Consider the following 26,443-nt stretch of genomic DNA (forward strand, 5'->3'; position numbering starts at 1 on the left):
AATTAAATAGAAATTAGGTTGCCGTACAAATCGAGGAAATCAGGGAAAAGTCAGGAAAATTAAAATTGGTCAGGAAGTAAGGGAAATGTCAGAGATTTTTATCAAAAATACTGGAAAAATATTCAATTTATAGAATACATATGAAAATTAAAAAAAAAATTGTAAGTAAATTCATAAGATCCAAGAGCCTTTTAAAACTATTGAAAAGATTTAATTTAATTTTAAATTCCTTCTATTTCTACAACAATAATTGAATTTTACAAATTTAAAATTTAATTTATTTTAAATAATTTAATTCTCGAAAAACTATCGAATAATTATTATTTATAAATTATTTTGCGAATAATTTTATTTTAAAATTCAAAAAATAATTATTTTATAAAAGCTGCGCTTTCAGTTTTTATAAATAATATAAATAACTAGCAAATGTTACGCACGAAACGTAGTAATTAATTTTTTATTATTTATGTTAATTACAATTTTTTTAAAAATCTAATTCAATTTTTTAATAATTTAAGATTCAAAATTTTTTAAAATTTAACTTTAATGAAATTTTTCAAAACAATTCAATTATTTTTTAATATAATTTTAATAAAATTTCTCGAAAGAATTCAATTATTTTTAATAAATTTTCATGAAATTCTGTATAAGAATTGAATTATTTTTAATACAATTTAAATTAAATTTGTCGAAAAAATTTGCAGGAATTCAATAAATTATCTTCATAAATAAAATGAAATTCTTCGCAGGAATTTAATTATACTTTTTAAAAATTTTTATAAAATTCTTTATAAGAATGCAATTAATTTATTTGAAATTAATTATTAATTTAAATATAAATTTAATTGAATTTCTCAAGAGAATTTAATAAGTAATATTATCACAAAACTTATTCTCTTAATTTGAATTAGTAAAAATTTGTGTTAATTAGAACAAAAGTAATATGAATTCTCTAAAAATTAATTTTTTAATTCATTATAGGACAAGACATTAAAATAAATCAAATTATGTTCTTCCTAGATAATAAGTTTTACAAAAACCGTAATTTTCTTTAATATTAATTAGTTTTTCTATACAATAATTTATAAGTAACTATTTTTAGATTTTAGAATGTTAAATGGATGTTAAACATTTTTTATTCTTTCTTTTAAATTAGTTGTATTTTTGAATATATGGGTATTTAATTGAAAAATTTTCAAATTATAAAAATTTCATGAATAAATTGAATTGTAAAAAAGTGGATTTCAAAAATATTTTAGGTAAACTTTTTTTACCTTAAATAAATAGTAGAATTCTTAAGGAACTTTTCTCGAAAATTATTTTTAAAAAATTGAAATAAAAAAGAATTCTACTTAAAAATTCAAGAAAATAATAGATTTGACATCTTCAAAATAATATTCGATAAGTTACAGTATCAATTCATATTAATTATTGAATTTCAAAAGATTTGAAATTTGAAACTTTTAAAAGTTTTAATTCATGTGGAAAAATAATAATAAATGTATTGAAATTTTTTTGCATCTGAATATGAAATATGGAGTTGAGATTGGGTCGACCGATGGTTGGCAGACGTTTATATTATTAGCTCGGCCGGAAGTCGAATTGACCCTAACGCGTTGTAAGCATATTGGATCAAGTGACCGATTTGGTAACGTACTTGATTATTATCTCTCTTTTTCTCTCTTTCCCTCTCTCTCTCTCTCTTTCTGTTTGTGTACCTTGCGATGGCCCTTTTTTCACAAGCAAAGGAATGCAACAACTGGTTGTATGAATTTTAAACGACCCCTGATGCCAAGGCAGGCATATATTTCATCACTGCTATTACTTGATGAATTTTTTAAACTCCTTTTTCAAGTGAATAGAAACTTCTTTTTTTCCCCTCTCAACAATTTATAACGTTATATTTTTCAAAAAGGTTTTCTACTCTCTATTTTTTATTTTTTGTCTAAAAAGTAGTACAAAGTCCTTTAGTGTTAATTACTATAAATATACTATTTATATCGATTTAATGATAACTGTACTATACTATTAATTTAATTAATTAAAAAGTTAATATTAAAAGTTAATTAAAAGTTATACTATTAATTAAAGTGTCAATTTTAATATCAATTAAAGTTTCAATTCTATAGTATCAAATTATAGTGTCAATCCCAGTATCAATTATTGTAGTATTACATATATATTTATTTAGACCTATTATTAAAAATAAAATTATTATTAAAAATAGATGTTACAAATTACACTGTAAAAAAAGGGAGTTAAATTTTAACTCCCCCGGGGGGTCTATAAAAGTCGCACCCATTGGGGAGTTAATGCCAGGGGAGTTAAATAAAGAGAGTTAAAATTTCACACCCAAATGCTAACTCCCCAAGGAAAAAATAACTCGCGCGGGTGTTGAATGAAGGGAGTTAGAAATTAACTCTCTTTTGGAGTTGATTTTTAACTCGAAAAATTTCACTCCCAACTCCTGAGTCCGTTAACTCCCTAAATTTTTTACAGTGTAGTATTAATACAAATTTCTACTAATTAATAGCGAAAAATTACAGTATCTATTATATTAATTACAAATTGCACTCGACTTTACTGGTAAATTTTATTTTATCCGCAAATAATTGGTAAATAAATTTTCTAAAATAAATGGAAAACATTTTTCAATTGTGCAGTTAAAAAAAAGAAGAAAAATAAACTCAAATGTTTTTTTTTATAAACGAGTAAATCGTTTTATCCAGGGGAAAAAACCACAAAATCCAATAGAATATTGTTGTCCCAGTTATATTCCGAGCATCAATTTTCGTCTCTGTTTTAATATTGATGATAACAATTGTGAAGAATTTGTCCACTTAAATCTACTTGTATGTAAATTAGAATAATTACACACATATTTTAAGAGAAAAATAGTAATTTACTTTAAAAATTTAATTTCCATAATTGTAGAAGTAGATTATAAATTAAATTAAATAAACTTGTTTAAAAATCAGAAATAAAATTAATAATAATTGACAATATTAATGAATATTAATAATAATTAATTGGAAATTAAAATTAAAGATAATTAATTGTTAATAACAATTATTTTTTTATTAAATATAAAACTGACAAAATAAATTCGAGTTTATTATTTTCAAATACAATACCTAAGTGAATTTATAAAAAGAATAAAATAAAATAATTAAATTACTCTCTAAATTAGAATTAGTTAAAAATAACTAATTTGAAGTCAAAAGTAAATTATTATTGATTCAAATTGTTCTCTTCAAATCTTAATTAGTTCATGTTTTATAATAATTAAAGAGGATCGACTGTTAAAATCATTATTTTATATTATAAGAATATTGTTACTGTAACTTTTTAAAAATTATTTTCGTATTCTATTATTATCTAAAATTTAAACTAAAATTCATTTTCAAATCAATTTTTATTAGAAAATTCTACGAGAATTTAATTATTTAATTACAAAAGTAAATTATTTATTGAATAATTGAATGTTTCTTAAAATTTAATTCTTATAAAGAATATTATTATCAAATTTTTAAATAATTGAATTCTCTTTTGATTAATTTTAATAAAAATTTTAAGAATAATTGCATTATTTTTGAAAATAATTGAATTATTCAGAAGAAACTTATAAAAAATTTGTAAATATTTGAATTTTTGAAAATAATTGAATTTTGAAGAATTCTTTTATTTATAAAGATGATAATTGCGAGTTTGTCAAGATTTTCTTGTAAATTTTAAAATTTAAACATAATTGAATTTTGTGATAAGAATTTTATTACTTTTGAAAATAATTGAATTTCTGCAATCATTTGTAACTTCTTCAAAATTCAATTTTTTTTAGTGTTTTTAATTAAAATTCTTCTATAAATCCATTATTTTTAATAATTATAATTAAATATATATATATATTGAAAAATTTAACTAAGTTTAGAAGATTTTGAATTATTAAAATTTTTCAAAAATCTAAGTTCATTAAAATTTCTAATTAAATTCATTCAACATTGAAATTTTATAAAATTTTAATTTGAAACTGTTTGAAGTTCATTTATTTATCAAAATTGTAAACGCAATTCTTTCAAAATTGAATTAATTTTGAAATATTTAAGTAAAATTATTCATTAAATAATTTGTTTATTTTAAGAATGTTGTTCAAGATTTAAGTTATTTAAAAAGAAACTTTTGTTAGAAATTGAAAAAAATGAGGGTTTTGTATTAGAATTCGTGGTAATTTTATTGTTTATGAGTCAAACAAAAAAGACACAAAATACTTCCTCTATGAGGAAGTAATTTCAGAATTTTCTTATGAATTCTAGAAATTTAATTTTTTTCAGTACCCGTGTAGAAATCACCATGCTATGCCTAAAATGATTATTGGCCCTAGCTTGGACCTAACTTGGCAACCCCTTTTTATATATCCTAGGCTGGTCCTAACTTGGTACTAGCTAGGAGATCCAGTTATGACTTAGAAAAATTTTTAAGAAAATAAAGTGTCAAAATTGATACATGAAAAACATGTAAAAATTGATAAATATTCTCAATTAATATTTATAAAATTAATTGATAATCATATTTGTTTAAACAATTTATTGTTTGACATAAATCAGAAAATTATACAAATACTATAAAATAAAGTTAATTTATTAATTTATTAATTCAGCAATTGTTTAAACAAATAATTGTTATTTACTAACTTTTTACACAATCAACCTAGAAACTAGCAGTTTTTTCTAATTTTGCAATAAGTAAATACTCAGATTAGTTAATTGCAAAATTTTAAAAGACTACAAGTGTCTAGACGCTTTATTGTCTTAAGAATTAATAAATAACAACAATTTTTTGTTTAAACAAATGCTGAATTGTTAAAATTATAAATTATCTTCATATTTCACTACTCAAGTGTAATAATCGCGAAGTTAGATAAAAACTGCAAATTTTTAAGTAATTTGTTACAAAAGTTAATATAACAGCAAAATTTATTTATTTATTTAAACAGATACAGACTGCAATATAATTATCATTAGTAAAATATATTTCTAATTTCGTTCGCTGATTTTAAGTTTCGTTTAAGTTGGTGCTAAACACTAAGAGATATTGCAATTCGAATGTGGGCTGACCCACCCAGGTCCAACCCAGGACCTACCTGGGCTTCCTAGTTTCATTAGCAAAAATTTCTAAGTCCAAGTCTAAAAAATTTTTTGCAACAAAAAATTAATGCTTAAAATGATTTAGAATAATGAAAAACGTGTTTTTAACATAAATTTTTTTGACATTTTTTTAAAAAGTGGATCACCCGCTTAATTAATTAGGAAAAATTTCCAAGTCCAAAAGACGAATATTTTTTTAGACCAAGAAATTAATGTTAAAAATGATTGAGAACAATGAAAAACCTGTTTTTAACGAAAATGTACAGATATTTTTTTTCTTGATATAATATAAAAATATTAATTTTTGAATTTTTATATTTGGATATTATTTTATTATTATTGTTGTTGTTAAACTATTTTTTTTATTTATTATCGTGTATTAGTGTCAATAATTACTATATTGAATCATCAAAAGCAAGTCCACAAGTCACTGACAATAAAAATTTTGATCTCAACTAGTTTCATTAGCATAGTGGTTAGGGCCACCATTCATCATTACAATTACAAAATTAGCATTACTTTCAGGTATGTTAGAAAAAACTGTAAAGTCTCAAAATTTTATCTTCAAAAATTTACATAACAATAAAGTAGCTATTTACGTCCAAAATTATAATGATTACAAATTAACTTTTAAAATTCTTAAAGAAAATGATATTGAATTTCACACAAGAATCCCTAAAGAAGAGAAGATTTTTTCTTGGCTTCTGAAAGGGATTTCAGGTGAATTTGACGAGGAGGACATCCGCACAGAAATTAAAAAACTCGAATTGAAAAATGTTAATATAAAAGAAATTAAAAAAATAAACCTAAAAACCTTTTTTAGAGCTAGACGTGGTGGGGATGCCTTTCTCGTAAAAATTTTCTCTAACAGTAATGTTTCTGAATTAACAAGCGTAACAAGAATGGCCAATCAAGTAGTATGGTGGGAAAAGATTATGCACAAAAATGCTTTGCAATGTTACAACTGTCAAAGAATTGGGCACACAGCCAACTATTGTAACAGGAAATTTAGATGTGTGAAATGTGAAAATGATCATGGCCCGGGTGAATGTTTGATTTCTATTAAGAGTGAAGATTCAGGTAAACAAATTTTTTGTGTGAATTGTAAGAATTATGGTCACCCTGCCTCTTATAGAGGTTGTCCAAAGTTGTTAGAAATTCAAAATAATTACAATTTGAAAAAACAAAATTTAAATTTAATCAAAGAAAAAAAGAAAGCATTTTTAGATAATTTAGCAAATCCTGAGATATCTTATTCATCAATTGTAAAAAAAAACGAATTATTAAAAATACAAAAAAATGTTATATTAACAAATAAAGTAACACAATCAAACGCAATAAAAACAGTATTAGACATTTGTAAAGAGCAGGACAATAATAAAATTGACGAGATAGTAATTATCGATAATAACCAAAACACAGACTCAAACAAATCACAATGTGTGAGTGATGCTTTATCAAATCATCCTTCTAGTAAGCCGATTACTAACACAGAAAATTCGTTAGACTCGATACTGAATTCTTTCATGGGACAAATAAAAACACTTCTATCCGACCAGCTATGCGAGGTCAAGAGCAGCATCCAGCAGAACTCACAAAGGATTGACCAACTATTTTCAATTTTAAATCGTAAAAATGGATTGTAATGAGCATATATCGATTAAACAAAAAAATGCAAATTCCAACATTTTTGCGATTGATAAATTGAGGATTTTATCCATAAATGTTAATTCTCTGGTGGCAAACAATCGAAGATTTAATTTATTGAATTTTTTAACAAAAAATAAGATTGACATAGCAATGATTAGTGAATCCAAATTAAAACCAAAACATAAATTATATTTTAAAAATTATAAAATAATTAGAAATGATAGACTTGAGAATAATGGGGGGGGTACAGCTATATTAATAAAGAATCTAATAAATTTTGAACCTGTTAGCCTTGCTTGTCAAATAAGAATAAAAACGCTTGAAACCACAATAATTAAAATACCATGCTCCGATAATAAAAATCTAATATTATTAAGTGCTTATGCACCTGGAAGCACAAGGTGCAGTTTTGCTCCCGATATTAGTGAAATATTTAAGGAGCTAAAATTGGATGAAATTAATAATTATTATTTGTTGGCAGGTGATCTTAATGCTAGACATCAGTATTGGAATGACCATACTTCAAATAGTAGAGGTGTAGCATTATATGACTGGTTGTTTGAAAATCAATTAAAATATAGAGCATCAATTATGGGTCCGATAGAACCCTCATTCCCAGCAGGAAATTCTTACCTTGATTTGGTTATTCATGATACGCGAATTGAAATAACTAATAGTATTAATAATAATTGCAAGGTCTTGCCCTTCGATAGTGATCATATGGCATTATTTCTCTGTATAAAAATTGTAGATTTGGACAAATTTTTATTCACTCAAAATCATAATAATGTATTTAATTATAATAAAACTAATTGGAAAAAATTTAAAGATAAATTAACAAAATTAAAATTAAACATTCCTAGTAATATAAATTTAAAAAATATAGAAATCGAAAAATATTTGAAAGATATTACAGAAATAATCGTAAATGAACTGCAAGCAGCTACACCGAAATACAAACAAAATGATTCACTACAAAGGTATCTAAATAAAGAAATATTAGATTTACAAAAGCTAAAGGGTATTTTATTATCACAGGTTCATAAATTAAAGAGAGCTGGCGAATTACATAATCCAAGATATTTATTTTATAGAGAATTCCTTGCTGAAATAAAAATTAAATTAAAAAAAATTTTTAACAATTCGGTAAATGATTATTGGATGGATAGAATTTCTAACATCAAAAGCAACGATTCGAAAAATATGTTTACTCAGATTAAAGCCATTTTTAAAAATAATGAAATCGTGGGTATACCCAATTTATCTGTCCCTATAAATAATACTAATTTAATAAATAATGAAACTATAAATGTAGGAAATTGTAGCGAAATGGAAAATGAAATGATTATCTCGGACCCACAAGACAAAGCAAATATTTTGGCAAAATACCTCTCAGATGTCAATAATAAACAAAGAACATCCAATAGCCCTGCTCTTGAAAGAGTTGTGAAAGAAACAGTAAATAATTTTATGGAAACTAATAAGCTTAGTGAGAATGACTCACAGTTACAATTAATTTTATTTGATGATCAAAATACTGCTGTTGCACCGAAATTTGATACTGATCCCGATTATTTTTACTGTTTTTTCAAACTTAAAAAAATTTTAAACAAATTAAATAATAAAAAATCTGTTGGTATAGATAACATTCCAAATATTGCTTTAAAAAATTTACCGAATAACTTAGTCATATTATTGCTTATTCTATTTAATAATCTTTTAAACAATAGTCATTTCCCGGATTGTTGGAAAATTGCAAAAGTTGTTCCACTACTGAAAAAAGGCAAGGATCCAAGCAGGGTTAGCAGTTATCGGCCCATAAGTTTGCTTCCAAATTTGGGAAAATTGTACGAAATTTTAATAAATAATTCTTTATATAATTATGTGGAAGTAAACAATTTACTTCCACATGAACAGTTTGGGTTTAAAAAAAAAACGTCAACAGTACACGCGGTAGCGAAGTTTACTTCGGATATAGGTGAAGCCCTATGTGAGAAAAAATGCACGGCGGCGTGTTTAATCGACTTGGAGAAAGCTTTTGACTCCGCATGGCTGGAAGGTTTGTTATTTCGTTTAATTAAACAAAAGATCCCAAATCATCTTTTATTAATAATATGGAACATGATTAAAAACAAAAAAATGTATATAAGTTTGACAAATAAAATTAATAGTAAGTTATACATATTAAAGAATGGACTACAACAAGGAGCTGTAAATTCCCCCCTCCTATTTAATTTATATATGAGCGGAGTACTTAAGATGTATGGTTTTAATATTGGTACTCAAAGAAAAAGCATAGGTTTCGCCGATGACTTGGTTATATATATATCAAATAAAAATGTAAAAATAGCGCAGGATCAATTGCAGTTGGCCTTTCACAATGTCTGTAATTTTTTTAGCGCGTGGAGGTTGAGCTGCAATGTAGAAAAATGCGAGACTATTCTTTTTAGACCGCTTATTGAAGAATTATCGACAAAAAATAGAGAAGGATGGAGGGAATTCAGGATCAAGTCAAGAGAGGGGAATGACGTTTTTATAGCACATAAAGATTCGGTAAAATATTTAGGAATTCAAATTGACAATAGACTCAAGTTCGATGGACACGTGGAGAGGGCATTAGAGAAAGCAAAAAATTCATTTTTTAATTATAAAAGACTTTTTTATTCTGCTAAATTAAACTTTAAAGTTAAAATCATTTGTTATTTATTGCTGATAAGGCCAATTTTAACGTACGGCTGTCAGATCTGGTTCGGGATCGCGCCCTCGACCATGGAGAAACTCAGAAAATTTGAGAGAAAGTGTTTAAGGGCTTGTCTTGGGCTATACAGGGACCCTGACACTGGATTTAAAAGGTATATTGCCACCAGAAGATTGTACGATGCAGCGGGTATTCCTAGAATTGATGTATTCATCGTGGGACTCATTGGCGATTATATAGCGAGGGCGACAAGGAATCATAGAAACCCGCTGGTATCGTGCGCTCTTTTGAAAGAGGAAGAGTTGCTGAAGAGTCTGGTGATGGGGGGAATCCTGACGCCCGAGACATTCACCTATCTTGACAAGCATGGTTTCGTAGTGGACGGGGGCGGGGTCCCGATCCTGTATCACGTGAAACGACATGCTAGAGACCGGAAAATAAGGTTTAATGCTAGAGACATAAGAAATGATTCAAGTATAGCGATGCGCTTCTCCACGAGTCTTTCGAATTGTGATTATAAGAAAAGAACGGGGAATCACTTAAAGGAAAAATACTGGTGGCTTAGAGACAGATAAGATAAAGTTTGGATGAGTGTAGATAATGCCATGTCATAGGAAATTTCAACCCTGTTTCCTCATGACTATGGCATTCATCTTTCCCTCTCCAAATTATAAATCACATTTTTTGGCTCTCTTTTTTTATTAAAAGGGAATAAATAAAATAATAATTTTTCTTATATGATTAATTTATAATGATTTTTTTGGGAAGAATTTTATTTTGTTTTGCATATTTACATTCAATTTGATACATTTTAATTTATTGTGATTTCCCTTCTTGGAGAGCAATTTTTAAATTGAGTCATATACTTATAATGAAACATTTCCTTTTTTGAGAAATGAAGAGTTTATTCCCCTCCCCTTGCATTTCCGTCCTTTCTTTTTTTTTTTTTATATATGTATGATGGCCAGTTTTTCTCCATGCGGTGTTTCTGGCTAAATAAATTCTTGCTTGTGGGCCATGATTTGGGTTATGCAATCTAGCATTATAGTGTGTTAATTTTTTTTATTGTGGAAAAATATGTATTTTGAAGTGTCGTCGAGTTTTTGACCACATTGGTCCGAACGATGAAAAGGTGTTTTTATGTACTATTGTTTTGAAACGCTCTTTGTTTGTTTATTGCGTTATTTGTTTGTATATATGTATTTAAATTTTGTTACAAAAATAAATAAAAAAAAAAAAAAAAAAAAAAAAAAAAAAAAAAAAAAAAAAAAAAAAAAAAAAAGTGGTTAGGGCGTTAGTCTCGTAGTCCGTAGGTCGTAGGTTCGATTCCCGCGTGCGTTAGATTTTATTTACTTCTTAGGTTTGCGTTTATTCCGATTTTTCTGCGTTGTATTCGTATAAGTAAGCAATTTAATGATTATATATACTGTAAAATAATTTAATTAACAAGTTTCTAATTTTTTTTATAATTTTTAATGTATATATTAGAGGAATATATATTAATCTCTACATATACTAACATTATTTATGAATTCGCTTTTGGTCATCACTTAATTGAAAAAAATAATAATTAATTAAAACTAATACTTATTATTAATAATTTAGGTTATTTCTTTAACAAATATTATTAACTAATTAAAATTATAATGAAATAGAAAATACTGTCTGAGATGGTCCTTTCTAGGTCCTAAAATGGACCCATAAACTGGTCCTAACTAGGCTCCCAAGTTAGGACCAGACTAGAATCGCATCACCACCCATTGTTGGTCCAACCTACACTGCCAACCTAGGACCAAGCTATTAACAGGGCAAAATAGGTAGGACCTGGCTAGGACCAATTTTCATTTTCCACACGGGTACTTCTAATAACAATTCCTAACTTTTCCTTGAATTTCCTATGTCAGAATATATGATTATTATAATTATAATAATTTTAAAACTATATATTCCAATTCATATTGTATTAAAAAAAAATTTTTATTAAAAATTTGTACGTTCTATTATTTTTAAAATTGCTAATTTTATTGAAAAAAGTGAGTGAGAATTGTTGCTAGTTTTAATTAATTATAATTATAATAATTAAATAATAATTAAATAATAATTAAATAATACTTAAATAAAGTTCTAATTCCTATTAGATAAAAAGAAATTCGGTGAAATAAAGATTCGTAAAATAAAAATTGGGGTCTATTTATGTGCCTCATAAAAAAAACTACATTCTTTTCGACATACATACATTCTTTCGTTAGAATAATATTTCCCTTCGGAAGAATAAACAGCTGACTATATAATCTGTTCATTATACAATCCATTGTTTTCAAATATTGAAGATACTTTTATAAGAAGTCTTTAAGTAAAATTTCTGCCGGAAGTTGGCTCGTGCCTAAATACGGGGGAGCTGGAAGAGAGGGGGAAGAAGAGAGTTTAAAGGGGTGTTCACTGACTCGTGAGACATTGTTTAGTAATTGAAGCAGCCGTCTTGCAGCCGTCTCGTCATGTCCTTTTACTACTTAACGCTTGCGGCCCGTGCCTGCACAGTTGGATGCATATGATAATAGTTACGGATACGATCTCACTCGACAGGAAACCGTAACATCTCTTCTCTTCTATCCTCTACTCTCTCTCTCTCTCCCTCCCGCGAGTTATATCTCTCGACGACCAGTCCTCCTCCTCAAGAGAAGATGAATCCATATACACTTTCCAACCCGAAATACCCAGCGGAAATCAACCGCAATGTTTTGCTTTCTGTTCTACTTATCAGACCGTGTTTCTGCCCATTAAAACTAAAGATTCTTTTCTAAAAAAAAGAAGAAGAAAATAAAAAGGAAAAAGATTACCACGATCTGATACCCATGAGAAAACTAATAATTTACATGAACATTTTCGTTTCTCTATATTTTATATATATATATATATATATATATATATATAGGTACATAAAGTTGAATAATATCTGAATAAAACAAATTTCTTCGATATGGAATATTTTTCTCTCACTTAAAAATGCATTTTTTTACTGAAAAATAAAAAAAAATTGTTTCCTCCCTTGATCCTTTTTGAAAAAAATTTCTGAAGGGAAGATATTTGCGATTTTTCTCTAACAAATATATGATAAATATAAAAACGTTTAGGTATTTATTTACTTTTATTTACGTTAATAAAATCAAGTCTTTTATTTCTACATTGTTCAGAATTAATTTTTCCTTGCATGAATTGGCGTAGTATTTAAATAAAATTGGACCAATATTAGACCGAGAGTTACTTTTTATTTTTAATTTAATTTATTTTGCGATTTGGATATTTTTTAGTTAAGTTGAAGCAAAATTTATACTTTTTGCAAACTTTGGAATAAATATTAGTTTTTTAAAAATTGAAAATATATTCTTATTAAATATTTATTTATTTACACGGTCAGTTCCCAACGGGAAGTTGCCGACGGTAACGATTGGGTTAATAATCGGCCATGCTTGGCACCCAATGATTTTTTCTTGGCAAAACTATTGGCAACCATCATTGGACCACCGATGGTTTAAACTTGGGATGATCACGCTACTGCCAATGATCGGTAGCCAAGCATCGGGCCATTATTAGTTGCCAAAGAATTGCCAAGGAAACAAAATCGATTTTCAAAAGCTTGATTTTTTATTGGCAGCCAACAAAAAACCAAGGTTTTGAAAATTTATTTTTTTTTAATTATTAATTAAAATTTATTTTTAAAAAATATATTTTTCAAAAATATATATTTTTTTAAATTAATAGAACATATTAATTTAATTATTCACCTCTGGTAAAACAAAGGCGATAGAGTGATAAAAATTCCCTCACTGTGTATCTCACACTGGAAGGAATCTTGTGAATGCCTTTGCGGTAGAGGAGCAGGTACTTATAGTGTCACTGAAACAGCTTACTAGCGAGTAGAAACCGCTAGCATGCTACCTGACGGCACTTGTCGGAATGATTTCCTGGCGCGCATTGCTTCGCGCAACGCGGGAATGTTTAAATATGATTCGAAGCATATGAACCCAATAAGTAATAAAAAGTGTAATATTATATTCTAAAAGTAATGCTTGAAAGCATATGAAGCAAGCAAGTAAGTAAATTAATTGAATTTTGGCAAAAATTTGAGAATAATTGAATTCCTTCAAAAGATTTTATTATTTATGAAAATAATTAAATTCTCACTAAGAAATTATTAAAAAACATTTGAAAAACCGTAATTAAATTTTTTTGAAGAATTATTTTCAATTTCTTTTTTAATAATTGAGTTTCTTTAATAATTTTAATTGAAAATTTTTAAAGAAATTAAAATTTATGAACAATTTCTTTCAAGTTTTTAAAACAATTTAAGTTTTTCTAAAATAATATAATTTATTCAAGGAATTTTATTAAAATATAGAAAATAATTAAAGTAAGTAAATAATAAATATATAAAAGTTTAGTAATTATTATTATTTATTATACCATCAAAAATTGATTTGTCTAAGAACTTTTTCAAAATATAAAATTTTTTTATAATTAAAAAATTTTTGTTTATTTTATTATTTTAAATCATTTTGTATTTGCGCAATTTTATAATTTCAAACTATAACCAAAATATACGAAAAAAGCTTGGTTTAAAGATAAGTTAACAACGCAAAAATTTTGGAAAAATATTTTTATTACAACACGGAAAAATGTTTTCAATTTTAGATGAGTCCTCTTACTTAAGGAAATACCGAAATCATATAGTACTATCTTATTATAATGAAAAATATTAATTAGAATAAATAATTAAATAAAAATTTTATAAAAGTGACCAAAACTCGAGCAGTGGTATATCTCACCCTAATATCAACAAAAAAATGTTTATTTAAATTTAATTTTAATTAACAAGTTCTTAAATATTTTCAGTGTCGTCTTGAGTTTCATCAGTTGATTTAGATAAAGTAGATGCATTTTCATCTTTCTTTTCTTCACATCTTTTTTTTCTACCACCTTCCCTATCTCCAGATTGAGATAACCAAATTCCGATTGCGCTGCTTATATCAGTTTCCTTCGCATCTTTAATATGATGTTTAACTATACCTGAAACAAAATAAAAATTTCAACCAAAATTGTTATTAATTATAAAAATTTTGTATTTTTAACAATAATTATTTTTTCTTAAAATTTATTGTCTAGGGTGTTAAAGTTAAATTAAAATAGTTATGAGTAAACACTCTTTTGAATCAGCTAATAGTTGCTGATTCATAATCAGCATACACTGAAAAAAAATTTAATTGATTTAAATAACCAATTAATTGACTATTATCAATTAAATATTATTGATTTAATTAAATATTGAATTAATAATAGTCAATTAATCGGTTATTTGAATCAATCAAATTTTTTTTCAGTGTATATAATAATAAGCTTGAAAATATGAATATGAAATATGAAAGTATAAGCTTGAAAATTAATCCATAAAAAATTTAACATTTATTAATTTTACCTGAAATACATGAGAAAGTGGGTGTATCTTTGAAACTGAGTTTCCCGGTCCCTTTCGATTTTTTTCCTGTTCCAGAATAATGTACTTGGACCTCTTTTTTTATTAAGGTTGGCATAAGTGATTTCACGGCATCATGAACGTTTAAGCAATTTACAATTTCTCGTAAAATATGGGCTTTCTGAGAATTAAGAAAAACAGATTTTAAAGTAAAATTAACTAAATTTTTTTGTAAATGAAAGTAATGTGAATATTTACCAAATTTTTTTGCAAATCGTCTTTAACATCAAGATTAATGTTGAACATTTTAAACTCTTCCAAAGTTTTAATGGGAAGTTCACTCATTGACGGGTTTTGTAAAAATTCTTCGACATTTTGTGTCGTTGATAAAGTTTTTAAAACGTTCATGGTTTCTTCTTTTTGTTGCTTAAAATCGTAATGAATTCTACGTTCCATAAGAGTTATCCTTTTTTGAACTTCATCCATTACTTTTTTCTCGACGGCATCTACACGATCCATTATTTTCTTCTCTGTAGCATTTACAATATTAAAAAATTCTTCTATAACTGTAAACAATTTTAAAAAGTTCATTTAGAAAAATGATATAAGTACTAAAAACAAAATGAAAAAATCAACTTACGATATTTTATACTTTCATTGCCTAAAAGTAAATCTGTGTTTCCATGTGCTTGAACATTTTGTTCTTCTTGCAAATTTGCAGAGAATTCAGATTGAACCTCTTCTGTTTGTTTGCTGTCAGAGAACCCCTGATGAATATGCTCAAGACTTTTCTGTGCCTTTTCCAAAGATGATTCTCCTACACAAATTATAATTGATAATAAAATAATATATCTTTTAGTATAGATTTAAAAGAAAACTAACAAAAATTTATTTACTTAAGTAAATAACTTTTGTGATATTCATTACAAATCTTTCATATTGCACTTAAAAAAATATTGTTAAATTCATCAGGGGTATAAACGATTTAATTTTTAAACTAAAAATGATAAATTTTTTATAAATGTGTTATTCGAAGTAAAAACAATATTGTATAAAGATTAATAAACTCGAAAATTTTAATTAGTTTGTTTTAAATATTTCCAATGTTTTTCAAAACTTACTTGAATCGAATGTGGAGTTCCTTGGAATCGTATCTTCATCGCTTGAAGAGAAGTAATCGGAAGGGGGTGCAAGGTATGGTTTTTCTATTTGAAAATATATATAGTAATCTTTGAATACATTTCCAATATGTTATAAAAGAAAATAAAAAACTTTAATTAAGGAAAGACTTTAATTACATTTTTAAATATATTATTTTTATTTTACTTAAAAATTGATAAATTTTAAAATACATCTATAATTTTGTAGAAAACATGTATTTGTATATCTACACAAAAATCATCGAATGAAAAAATTTATTTTTATAATTTTTAAGCACTTTTTTGAAAGAAAAATTGTTTTTAGGTTGAAAATGCTAAAAAATGCCATTGTTATTCCATTTTTTATATGTAAATTAACTTGTTTTTTTTCTAATTTCAAATCATAATTTTTTTATAATTTTCAGACCAATGATTTTTCTCAAAAAATTTCAATAAAAATAATTTTTTGGATGATTTAAAATTATTTCTTGATATAGTTAAAAATGTAGTCAAACTCCCTCCTTACAATGAGTGTTTATCGATATTTTAAACTACATAAATAAAATAATTAAACAGGTTTAACACAAAAATTTAATTTTGTTTTTCCCTGATTTCGCTGACCTGTAGCAACACTGTTAAATTATTTTCTTGTTATACTTCAAAATACCAAAGAACTTTCCTATTAAATACTTATACACTGAACATAGAAAAAAGACGTACTTTTCTTAGTTTGAATTGAATAAGGTTTCCTTCTCTTAGTCCCTTCTTTCACCGGAAAAGGAAAAGATGCTTGAGATGAAATATCCATGGTATCCAAATCTAAAAACAGTATATGGAATTGTTAATAATTAACATTTAAGTTTTTAATAGATAAAAAATAAGTAAGTTCAATTGCTATTAAATTGTAATAGTATTTATCGATACATTGAAAAAAATTAATTATGGAAATAAATACAAATTTAACAAGAAATAGAAATGCAAAGCTCCGAAATTCAATTATTTACAAAGAATTTTAATAAAATTCTTGTCAAAATTTCAATTTTTTTATAAATAATAAAAAATAAAATTTATCATGGAAATTTAATTATTTTCAAAAGTTCTGATAAAATTCTTTGCAAAATTCAATTATCTTCAAAAGTAAGAAAATTCTTCGCAGAAATTCAATTATTTTCAAAATTTTTATTTAAATTCACCTCAAAATTTTAATTATATTTGTAAATATCAAAATTCTTCTGCCAAATTCAATTACTTACGAATGTTTTATAAATATCTTCCCAATAATTCAATTATTTTCATAAAAAATAATTTTAAAAAATTTTTTGTTTTATAAACTCTTATATTATAAAATATTGATTTCAAAAAGGTTTGAATTTGAATCTTTTGAAAAATTTTAATTCCTATAAAAAATTATAATTAAATATTTGTTTAAAAAAAAAGTTATTAATGTTTTCGGAAAATTTGAAAGAAATTTGTAAATGAATGTAACAGAACATTTTTTTGACTAAAACTTTTTCCTTTAATTTACTAAAAATTTCAAATGTTTAAATTTCTCATTGACAAATAGAATTTATAAACAATTTTTTTTTCATTAATTTTATTAAATATTATTGAAGCAATTTCAATTATGAAATATAATTGATGCAAATTATTTCCTTATGAAAATTGAGAATTTCCTTCAAAAATATTAAGAAACGGGATAATATGTTATGTTTCTTTTCCCCAAAGAGAAGAATGATTTTGTAAACAACATTGTTTACAAAAAAAAAAGATTTTTGCCATTTTTTACAAATTAAGTCGAAAAGTAATTGAAAAATGTGAAAAAAGTCGATTAGTCGCATTTTTTCACAAAAAAGTCGAAAAAGTCGTACAATCCGAGCCCTGTCTTTGTTACCTTCTTCAAGTGTCAATTGTGGAATATTTTGAAGTTTAAGAGCAGCCTCTTTTTGGGTCAATATATTTAGTTCCTCCTGTGATTGTTGTGAACTATTTGCATCAGTGTCCACAGCACTGTCCTCGACGACACCATCGGCACACATTCGATTGACTCTCCTGATAACTTGATCATAATCACCTTCAAATATAACAAAATTTGAAAAAAAATTTTTGTAAAAATCGCAATTATCTTTATAAATAACAAAATTCTTCTCCAAAGTTAAATTATTTTCCTAAATGTCAAAAAAATTCTTGTCCTAATATCATTTTGTATTTTTAAAAATAAAATGCATTTTTCTAATTTCAATGATTTTCAATATCTATATTATTTTAATAAAATTTACCAAAAAGAATTCAATTATTTAAAAAAAATGTTAATAAAATTGTATACAAACATTTAAATATTTTCATAAATAATAAAAATTACACAGGAATTCAATTATTATTTTTATAAATAATAAATTTTTTTTAAGGAATTAAATTATTTTCATAAAAAATTATTTTAAATTTTAGAAAATAATAATTGAATTAAAATGATGAAAATAATTTTGATGAAGTTACAGTAACAATATTCTTATAATAATATAAAATAATGATTTTATTACTTCGTCATCTTTAATTATTATAAAATATTAAGAAATCGAATCGATATCTTCATGTTTTATAACAATACTTTTACAAATTGTTTAATTTAAAAAAGGTTTGAATTTGAAATTTTTGAATGTCTTAATTCCTGTGGAAAATCCTGTTCCAAAAATAAGATTAAAAATAGAAATAGTGCAAATATTTTTCTTCTTTTTGTAAAACAAAATAATAATTTTTTTAAAAAATTGTGATTCATAAACAAACATAATGCTATATAAATTGCATTATTATTAACTTTTAATAATTTTTCTTTTCAAATATTATCTAAAAAATTGATGATAATAGAATTCCTTCAAAGAATTTTATTATTTAGGAAAATAACTGAATTCTCGCAAAGAATTTTATTAAAATTTTTTAAAATCCTAATTAAATTCTTTTGAAGAATTTCTTTGAATTTTTTTTTAAACTAATGAAGTTTCTGTAATAATTTTAATTGAAAATTTTTTAAAGCATTTGAATTTTATGACGAAGAATTTTATTAAAAGTGAATTGAAAATAATTGAATTCCTGCGGAGAATTTTACTATTTATAAAAATTGTTTCGAAGAATTTATTAAAATTTTTGGACATAATTAAAATTTATGGAAATATTTAAAAATATTTGAATTCATCCGAGGATTTCAATTAAAATTGTTTTGAAAATGATTGGATTTTTGTAAAGATTTTACTATTTAAAAAAATAATTGAAATGTTTAGAAGGATTTTACTATTTTTAAAAATAATAATTGAAGTGTTTCGCGAGAATTAAAAAAAAAATTTAAGAAATAATTAAATTGTTATGAAGAATTTTATAGAAATATTTTAAAATAATGAAATTTTTTCGAGAAATTCAATTAAAGTTGTTTCGAAAATAATGGAATTTCTTTAAAGAATTTTATTTAAATTATGTATATTCAAAATAATTGAATTCATCACAAGAATTTTATTATTTTTTGAAAATAATTAAATTCTTTCATGTAATTTTATTTAAATTTGATTAAAAATAATTTAATTCTTGTGAAGAATTATACTATTTATAAAAATAATTGAATTTTTTCGAAGGATTTATTACAATTTTAGAAAATATGAACAGTAAGAATTAATTTTGTACTTAATAAGTGAATTTTATAAATTTTGAATATGAAATTATTTTAAAAATTTATATTTGAAGATTAAAAATATTTATAATTTGCATAACAATAGTAAATTGAATATCACGTTCCGCAAGTAAAATTTTCTAGTATAATAATATAATATATTTATTAATCTATGTAAAGATAACAAAAACAAAAGTATAAATAAAGGACAACTTCAGAGTGTGAGGGACAGAAAAAGTGAATGAATGAAAGAACATTCAAATATAGTTAATAGTTAATTAATTAATTAATTAATTAATAATTGGAAAATATGGTATTGGTATATTTTCGAGACTATAAACTGTAAATTAAAAGGTACTCACGAGCTTCTGCAATGACTGTAATAGGAAATTCTTTCCATGTAGGCCCGGGAGGTACTTCCTGTTTTATCCAGTCTTCCAAATTGGGATAATCTTTTTCATCCGGATATTTACATGTTTTCCTATTTTCTGCAGCCCAAGAAATAGGAATAATGTCCACACATTTTTTCGAGGGACGTTTTGATTTTTTTTTTTTAAGGTCTGCAGAAAATTCTATTAGAAAAAATCTTGCTATTGATTTTATATATTCCGACATCTGAAAACATTTTAAATTTTGAAAATGAGCCAATTTAAAATATTTCGTCAATGTTGTTGCCGACTGTTTTTAAAAAATTACGATATTTTGTAATAATGATTTAACATGTTTATAAAATACAATTACCATATTAATTTTTCTAGGCGGATTTAATGTAAATTTTTGTAAAAAAATATTAAAAATGATGTAAGTAGGTAATAATGTGAAAAACTTGTTAAGTAAATTATTATAAATTTTTGTAATTGTTAGAAAATGTGGAAATGGTGACACTAAGAATTTCTTAATTTTTTGTAATAATTTAATAATAATGAATAATAAATAATCTAAAATAATCTAGAAAATGTGGAAATGGTGACACTAAGAATTTCTTAATTTTTTGTATTAATTTAATAATAATGAATAATAAATAATCTAAAAAATTTGCTTTAAAAACTTAGAATTTCACATTTAATCTTGCTGAAAAAATGAACATATTGCAAAAATGAGATGACAGTCACATGGCTGAAATTTGAAATTCGTATAGGATTTCATGCCGGAATTTTATTTATAATTTAAAATTGCTATTTGAATGGTTAGTTAGTTATTTAAAAACTTTGTTTCTCTTATAATTTTTTTTAAATATTTAAATTACATTGTTGATAAAAAGTTAATGTAGTTTTTCATGCATTTCATATCGCGTTTCATGTTATTTCTTGGTGCAGGTTATGTCTTGCCTGCATTTAATAATTATTTTCAATCTTTTCAATATAATAATTTTAAAACAATGGACACGTAAAAAAAAACTAATTATAATTACATACCTTTTAGAGATCACTTTTCGATTCAGAATAAACTATATGACAAAAGTTCGTTACACATACAATTACTTCGCGTGGTCCAAACGTTTAGTCAATCACTTAAAATATTGTCGGCTACAGAAAATCAACAGCAACTTCACACTTATGAATCTTTACGTATTCAACTGATCAATCAGTGTTGCAAACTAACAAGAAATAATTTTTATTTTTTAATTAATTTCTAGTTCACTATTTTATTAGCAACTGATGAAAAAGGTCGTCCAGTTTTGTCTTGAATTCCTGATTTTTTATGAATATAATTTTTTGTTATTGAAATCTTTTTAAAATTCAAAATATTTGTAAGGAATATAATTTTTATACGGGTGGTTACAGTCAACTTGTTTAAATATCGAATGCGACTGCGCACTTGACACTTAGCAGCGTAGGCGCTGTAGCAGACTACACACAGCGTTTTTGGTTCTCTCCATTTGTTTTGTGTTTACATTATTTGTTTTCTGAAAATTTAACAGTATTTTAAACACTTTATTACATTTTTCTAAAGTACTTTGTTACGACTTATGGATTTTAAGTAATGGAAAATTAGTAGTTTATAGATAAATTTTTATTATCAAAGTTAGAGCAGTTAAACATTTGTCTCGATGTGCAACTACTACTACATTTTTTTCTTTACAATCTTACAAAATAATAATACATTGAAGTAAGTACAAAAATACACAAAGTAAAAATACTTTTTCTAATTTAAATAAATGAGTATTCTGTCAAAAAACGCAGAACTCAATATTTTTTGTATGATCAAATAAGTTAGTATTGAGGTTATGTAACTCTTTATACTGAGAAAAATTAGAAAATTATTTTGTTTTTATCAATATTTTAGTTTGCTATTTGAATAATAATCTACAAATTTTAATTCTTTTCTAGTGTTAAATAATATTTTGTTTAAAGAATATATAGAAAATAAAAATTTTATTACTTGAATAATATTTGAACAAAATATTGTCATCAAAATTCAACGATCGAAATTTTAGTAAATTTTTAAAATAGCAATGATTTTACAAATATCTTATGAAATTCTTTGTAAAAATTAGGTAAAAATCATAATTGTTCAGTAATTAAAAAAAGCAAACTTAAAATTGAGATTCTATAAATATATTAAACAAATTTATATTCGTGTAGCAATATTTTTAATGGATCAAATTAAATTCATATTTGTAAATGCAATAATAATATTGTTTTATCTTATAATTAATATAATATAATTAGGATGTTGATATTACCCGATGAAAATCATGAAATAATCGAGAAAATCTCAATTAACGAAGGAATAATAAATAATATAAATAAATATAATAAATTATAAATATATTTTTAATCCATTTAATTTTCTTTATTTTTTAATAATGATGTTTCAATTCTTTATAAAATTATTATTTATATTTTATTATATTAGTTATTACTACTTTATTTATTATTTAAAATTTAATTCGAATATTGTATACTTTCTGTTATAAAGTTCTAAAAATATATTGCAAGAACATTAAATTTGGTTATAGAATTTTTCTAAAAATTGTCTGGAAAACCTAGAAAAGTCATGAAATTTTGAAAATCTAAAACCTTAACAACTCCCTCATTTTCTGTCATATTTTCGTTTTTAGGTGAAAAATCCAATAAAAAGAAAATGTCAAGTTATCAACGGACTAAGAAGTATCGAGCCCTAAAAAGAGAGTCAGAAGAGGAATTGTCAAGTAGGAGCGTTAAATTAAAAAAAATGAATGAAAACAACTTCTCAGACACTTCATTTCCCGAAGTCGATACGAGAGAAAATTTTACAAACCTAAAGCCATTGATATATTTCGAAGCAGTTAATAACGAACCGACACTATCAAACAATGACGAAGCAGTTATAAACGACAAAGAAATACACGAAATTACTGACCCTGAATATTCGCACCTTGTGAAAGGAATTATTTTTCAAAAACAGGGAAATATTGAGGACACAAATGAAGATGAAAATTTTTCAAGCACTTCACATCCACTTTATGATCCGGATATAAATTGTCAAGAAGAAGAAGATGTCGATATTAAAGACAATATTGACACTGATTACAATTCATCAGAGAATGATGAAGAAGAGAAGTTTGACGAGAGTAAGCCTCAAGCATCAATAATTAATTTGGAAAAAAATAAAAAAGAGAATTTCAGGATAAAAATGCAAATTTGGGCAATTAAATTCAGGAAGAATTTAACTAGAAATTGTATAGAAGAGCTATTGAAGACTTTAAAGAAAGAAGGCCATAAAGATCTTCCATCGTCAGCAGCAATGCTTCTTCCATCACAATGCACATCCGACTTCAACATTAAAGAGATGTACAGTTCACGAGGGAATCTTGGCTCTTTTGTATATTTTGGAATTACGCAAAGATTACAAAAAATTATAGATCCATCCATATTTGTTGAAGATACAATAACTTTTATTGTAAATGTGGATGGAATGCAAATTTTTGAAAAATCTCGTCAACAGTTATGGCCTATTTTGGGAAAGATAGACAACATGGGGTACAAATCAGCACCATTTCTTATCGGATTTTTTGGCGGCGATGGAAAACCCAAGTCAGCGGCAGAATTTTTTGAGGAATTTGTAAAGGAAATGAATTCTCTACTCCTTAATGGAATAGAGATTAAAGAAAAATTTTACCAAATAAAATTTCATGGATTTGTTTGCGACACTCCGGCGAGAGCCTTTATCAAGGGTTCAAAAGGTCATACTGGCTTTAATTGCTGCGAAAGATGCGAAATACATGGATTGACAGTGAACAGGAAAAGAGTGTTTCCAAAAATCGATTCTACACCACGATCAAATGAATCATTTCGAAAGAAGTCCCAAATTGAGCACCACGTAGCAGACTGCTACCTTTTAAAAATACGCGATTTCGACCCAGTCAGAGATGTATTTTTAGATTCAATGCACTTGCTCTCCGAAGGTGGCATGAAATACTGTCTGGAAGAGTGGTTCAGTTCAAAAAAACGAATGGCGAAATTGAATGGTAAAAACCGAGAAAAGTTAGGTAAATTGTTTGAGAGTGCTTCAAAAGGGATACCTCTTGAGTTCCAGCGAAAGACTTTGAAAATTGAAGATTTGTCTTACTGGAAGGCTACACAATTTCGTTTCGTTCTGTTATACTGCAGTGCAATTGTTCTAAAGCATGTTTTGGGTTCTTGCGCCTACAAGCACTTCCTGCTATATTTTGTAGCCTGTCGAATTTTAAGTTCCTCCGAATTTGCAGTAAAACATCAAAGTTACGCGAAGACGCTTTTAAAAAATTTTTTTATTTTGATGCCTACCTATTTTGGAGAAGATTGTCAAACGTTAAACAATCACAATCTTTTACACGTTGCTGATGATGTGGAACGAATGAGAAAATCTTTGTCAGATTTTTCGGCTTTTCCCTTCGAAAATTGTTTAGGCATGTTGAAATCATTAATAAGTGGACGAAAAGATGTTGTTCCACAACTCATTAAAAGGATTTCTGAAATTGAAAATTGTCCTACGTTGTTGCCTGAATTTAAATTGACAGTAAATCAACCTGTTCAACGAATTCAAAAAGACCCACTTGTCGAATATAAAAACCAAACGGAAGAAATTCAAGCTGTCACGGTAAAAGAAATTAAAATTCGCACTATTCGTCCAGATAATACGGTGTTATTAAATAATAACACTATTCTTGAGGTTACAGGAATCTTGAAAGTCGATGAAAATATTTTTGTAGAAGGTCACGAAATTCAAAACATTGGTAATTCTTTTGACTATCCATGCAAATCTTCAATATTGGGAATTTGGAAATTAGGTTCAACAAGTTCTACAAGGATGATGATAAATTTAAATCAAGTAAAAAATAAGTGTATCGTTTTGGACATAGAAAATGAGAAGCATGCACTTAATTTTCTACACGTAGAATAAAAAATTTCTTTGCAACGGTAAGTACACAAAATTTCAATACGAAATTTTTATATTATAAAATATAGAAAGCACGTGAATTGTTGTTGTAATCTGATCTATTGCACGCTTAAAAAATATATTAAAATAATTTCTTATATTTAAAATTATTCGAATTGCAAAATAGTATTAAAAATATCAAAGAATAATTTTAGTAATCATAATTGTAACAAGAATATGAATATTAACAAATATTTTCAGGTGGTCAAAAATCAGAGGACAAAAATTAAAATATGACAACTGTAAAGATCGAAGAAAATAAACCGAAAATATGGCGACATCAAATTCAGCAACGTAGACATCGACAAAATTAATATTAATATTTCTTCTCTATTTAATTTTTGGAAGTACATAAACTCTTATAACAGTTGGACACCAATGCTTTTTGCGATATAATTAAAGTTTTCGATGATTTAATTTTTTATTGCACAATTAAAATTCAAAAGGCTTTCTTCTCAAATGAAAATAGCATTAATTTGGACATGCTACGAATTTTATTCACATCATCATCGAAATGTTTAGCAACACGTTCGTTACTCTATTTCTAGACAATGCAAAAGGTAATACAATTCTTTAAATTTAATTAACTTTTCTTTTATATTTATTTATTTTATTAATATTTTTTTAATTTTAGGTATATCAACATTGATAGCACTGGTTTCTATTGTTACTTTCCTTATGTGGATTTCACTTTTGGACATTTGGTAATAAGAGATTTTTGCAATAATAATCAGAAGTTTCGAAGAGCTAATTTTGGACTATTTATTCTAAAAACTGTACAGATGTTGCTGTATTTTAGTTGGTTGGATTAATGGCATTGATGAAAATCTTATTACCTTTCAATCTAGTAGAATTTACACTCATTTTCAGAAAGACTAGAGCATAGGAATTAAAAAACCCGATTTTTGTCAGTCAGTTTTATGTATTTCATTTATAAGGGAACTGTAAAAGTTCTTTACTAACAATGATGATAAAAGATTTAATTTTTAGTTATATTAACAGATATTTGGAATCGTTTTATACTTCCATCACGCCAAAATATTTCAATAATATAATTTATGGTTATTTTAAATATAGCAGGCCTCAAATACTACGAGTATTAAAAATTTTTCGTTTTATTTTAATCACACTTAGCTTTTATGATGTATTTCATAAAATTTGTTTTATTAAAATATTTCTTATATTATTCATTATGACTTTTCATTTTTTAATTTTGTTGTTTAAAATACTTATGAATTAAAATTTTTTTATAATTTTGGCTTTATTTAAATTTTGTAACAATAATTATTGATA

The 26,443-nt window shown here is 25.3% G+C and overlaps 3 protein-coding genes across 4 annotated transcripts in view; 2 read left to right on the plus strand and 1 right to left on the minus strand.

Moving 5' to 3' along the window:
* LOC122512907 overlaps positions 1-26,443 on the plus strand; it is a 190,214-nt gene that overhangs the window by 21,314 nt on the left and 142,457 nt on the right. The gene's annotated exons all lie outside the window — the stretch shown is intronic.
* On the minus strand, positions 14,320-21,387 carry LOC122512901. The gene is made up of 8 exons (XM_043629036.1): positions 21,163-21,387; positions 17,987-18,166; positions 16,816-16,914; positions 16,078-16,161; positions 15,597-15,773; positions 15,215-15,522; positions 14,960-15,137; positions 14,320-14,553 (listed from the first exon to the last, which is right to left on the minus strand). The coding sequence occupies exons 2-8, from the start codon at positions 18,129-18,131 to the stop codon at positions 14,366-14,368; spliced, it is 1,179 nt and encodes a 392-aa protein (XP_043484971.1). The 5' UTR covers positions 18,132-18,166; positions 21,163-21,387; the 3' UTR covers positions 14,320-14,365.
* LOC122512906 lies at positions 24,178-26,172 on the plus strand. Its single transcript, XM_043629051.1, has 3 exons — positions 24,178-25,131; positions 25,352-25,710; positions 25,785-26,172. Exon 1 carries the CDS (start codon positions 24,185-24,187, stop codon positions 25,112-25,114), a length of 930 nt encoding a protein of 309 aa, XP_043484986.1. The 5' UTR covers positions 24,178-24,184; the 3' UTR covers positions 25,115-25,131; positions 25,352-25,710; positions 25,785-26,172.

The sequence above is a fragment of the Leptopilina heterotoma genome, unplaced genomic scaffold (assembly GCF_015476425.1).
Source record: "Leptopilina heterotoma isolate Lh14 unplaced genomic scaffold, ASM1547642v1 Lhet_13, whole genome shotgun sequence".
NCBI lineage: Eukaryota > Metazoa > Arthropoda > Insecta > Hymenoptera > Figitidae > Leptopilina > Leptopilina heterotoma.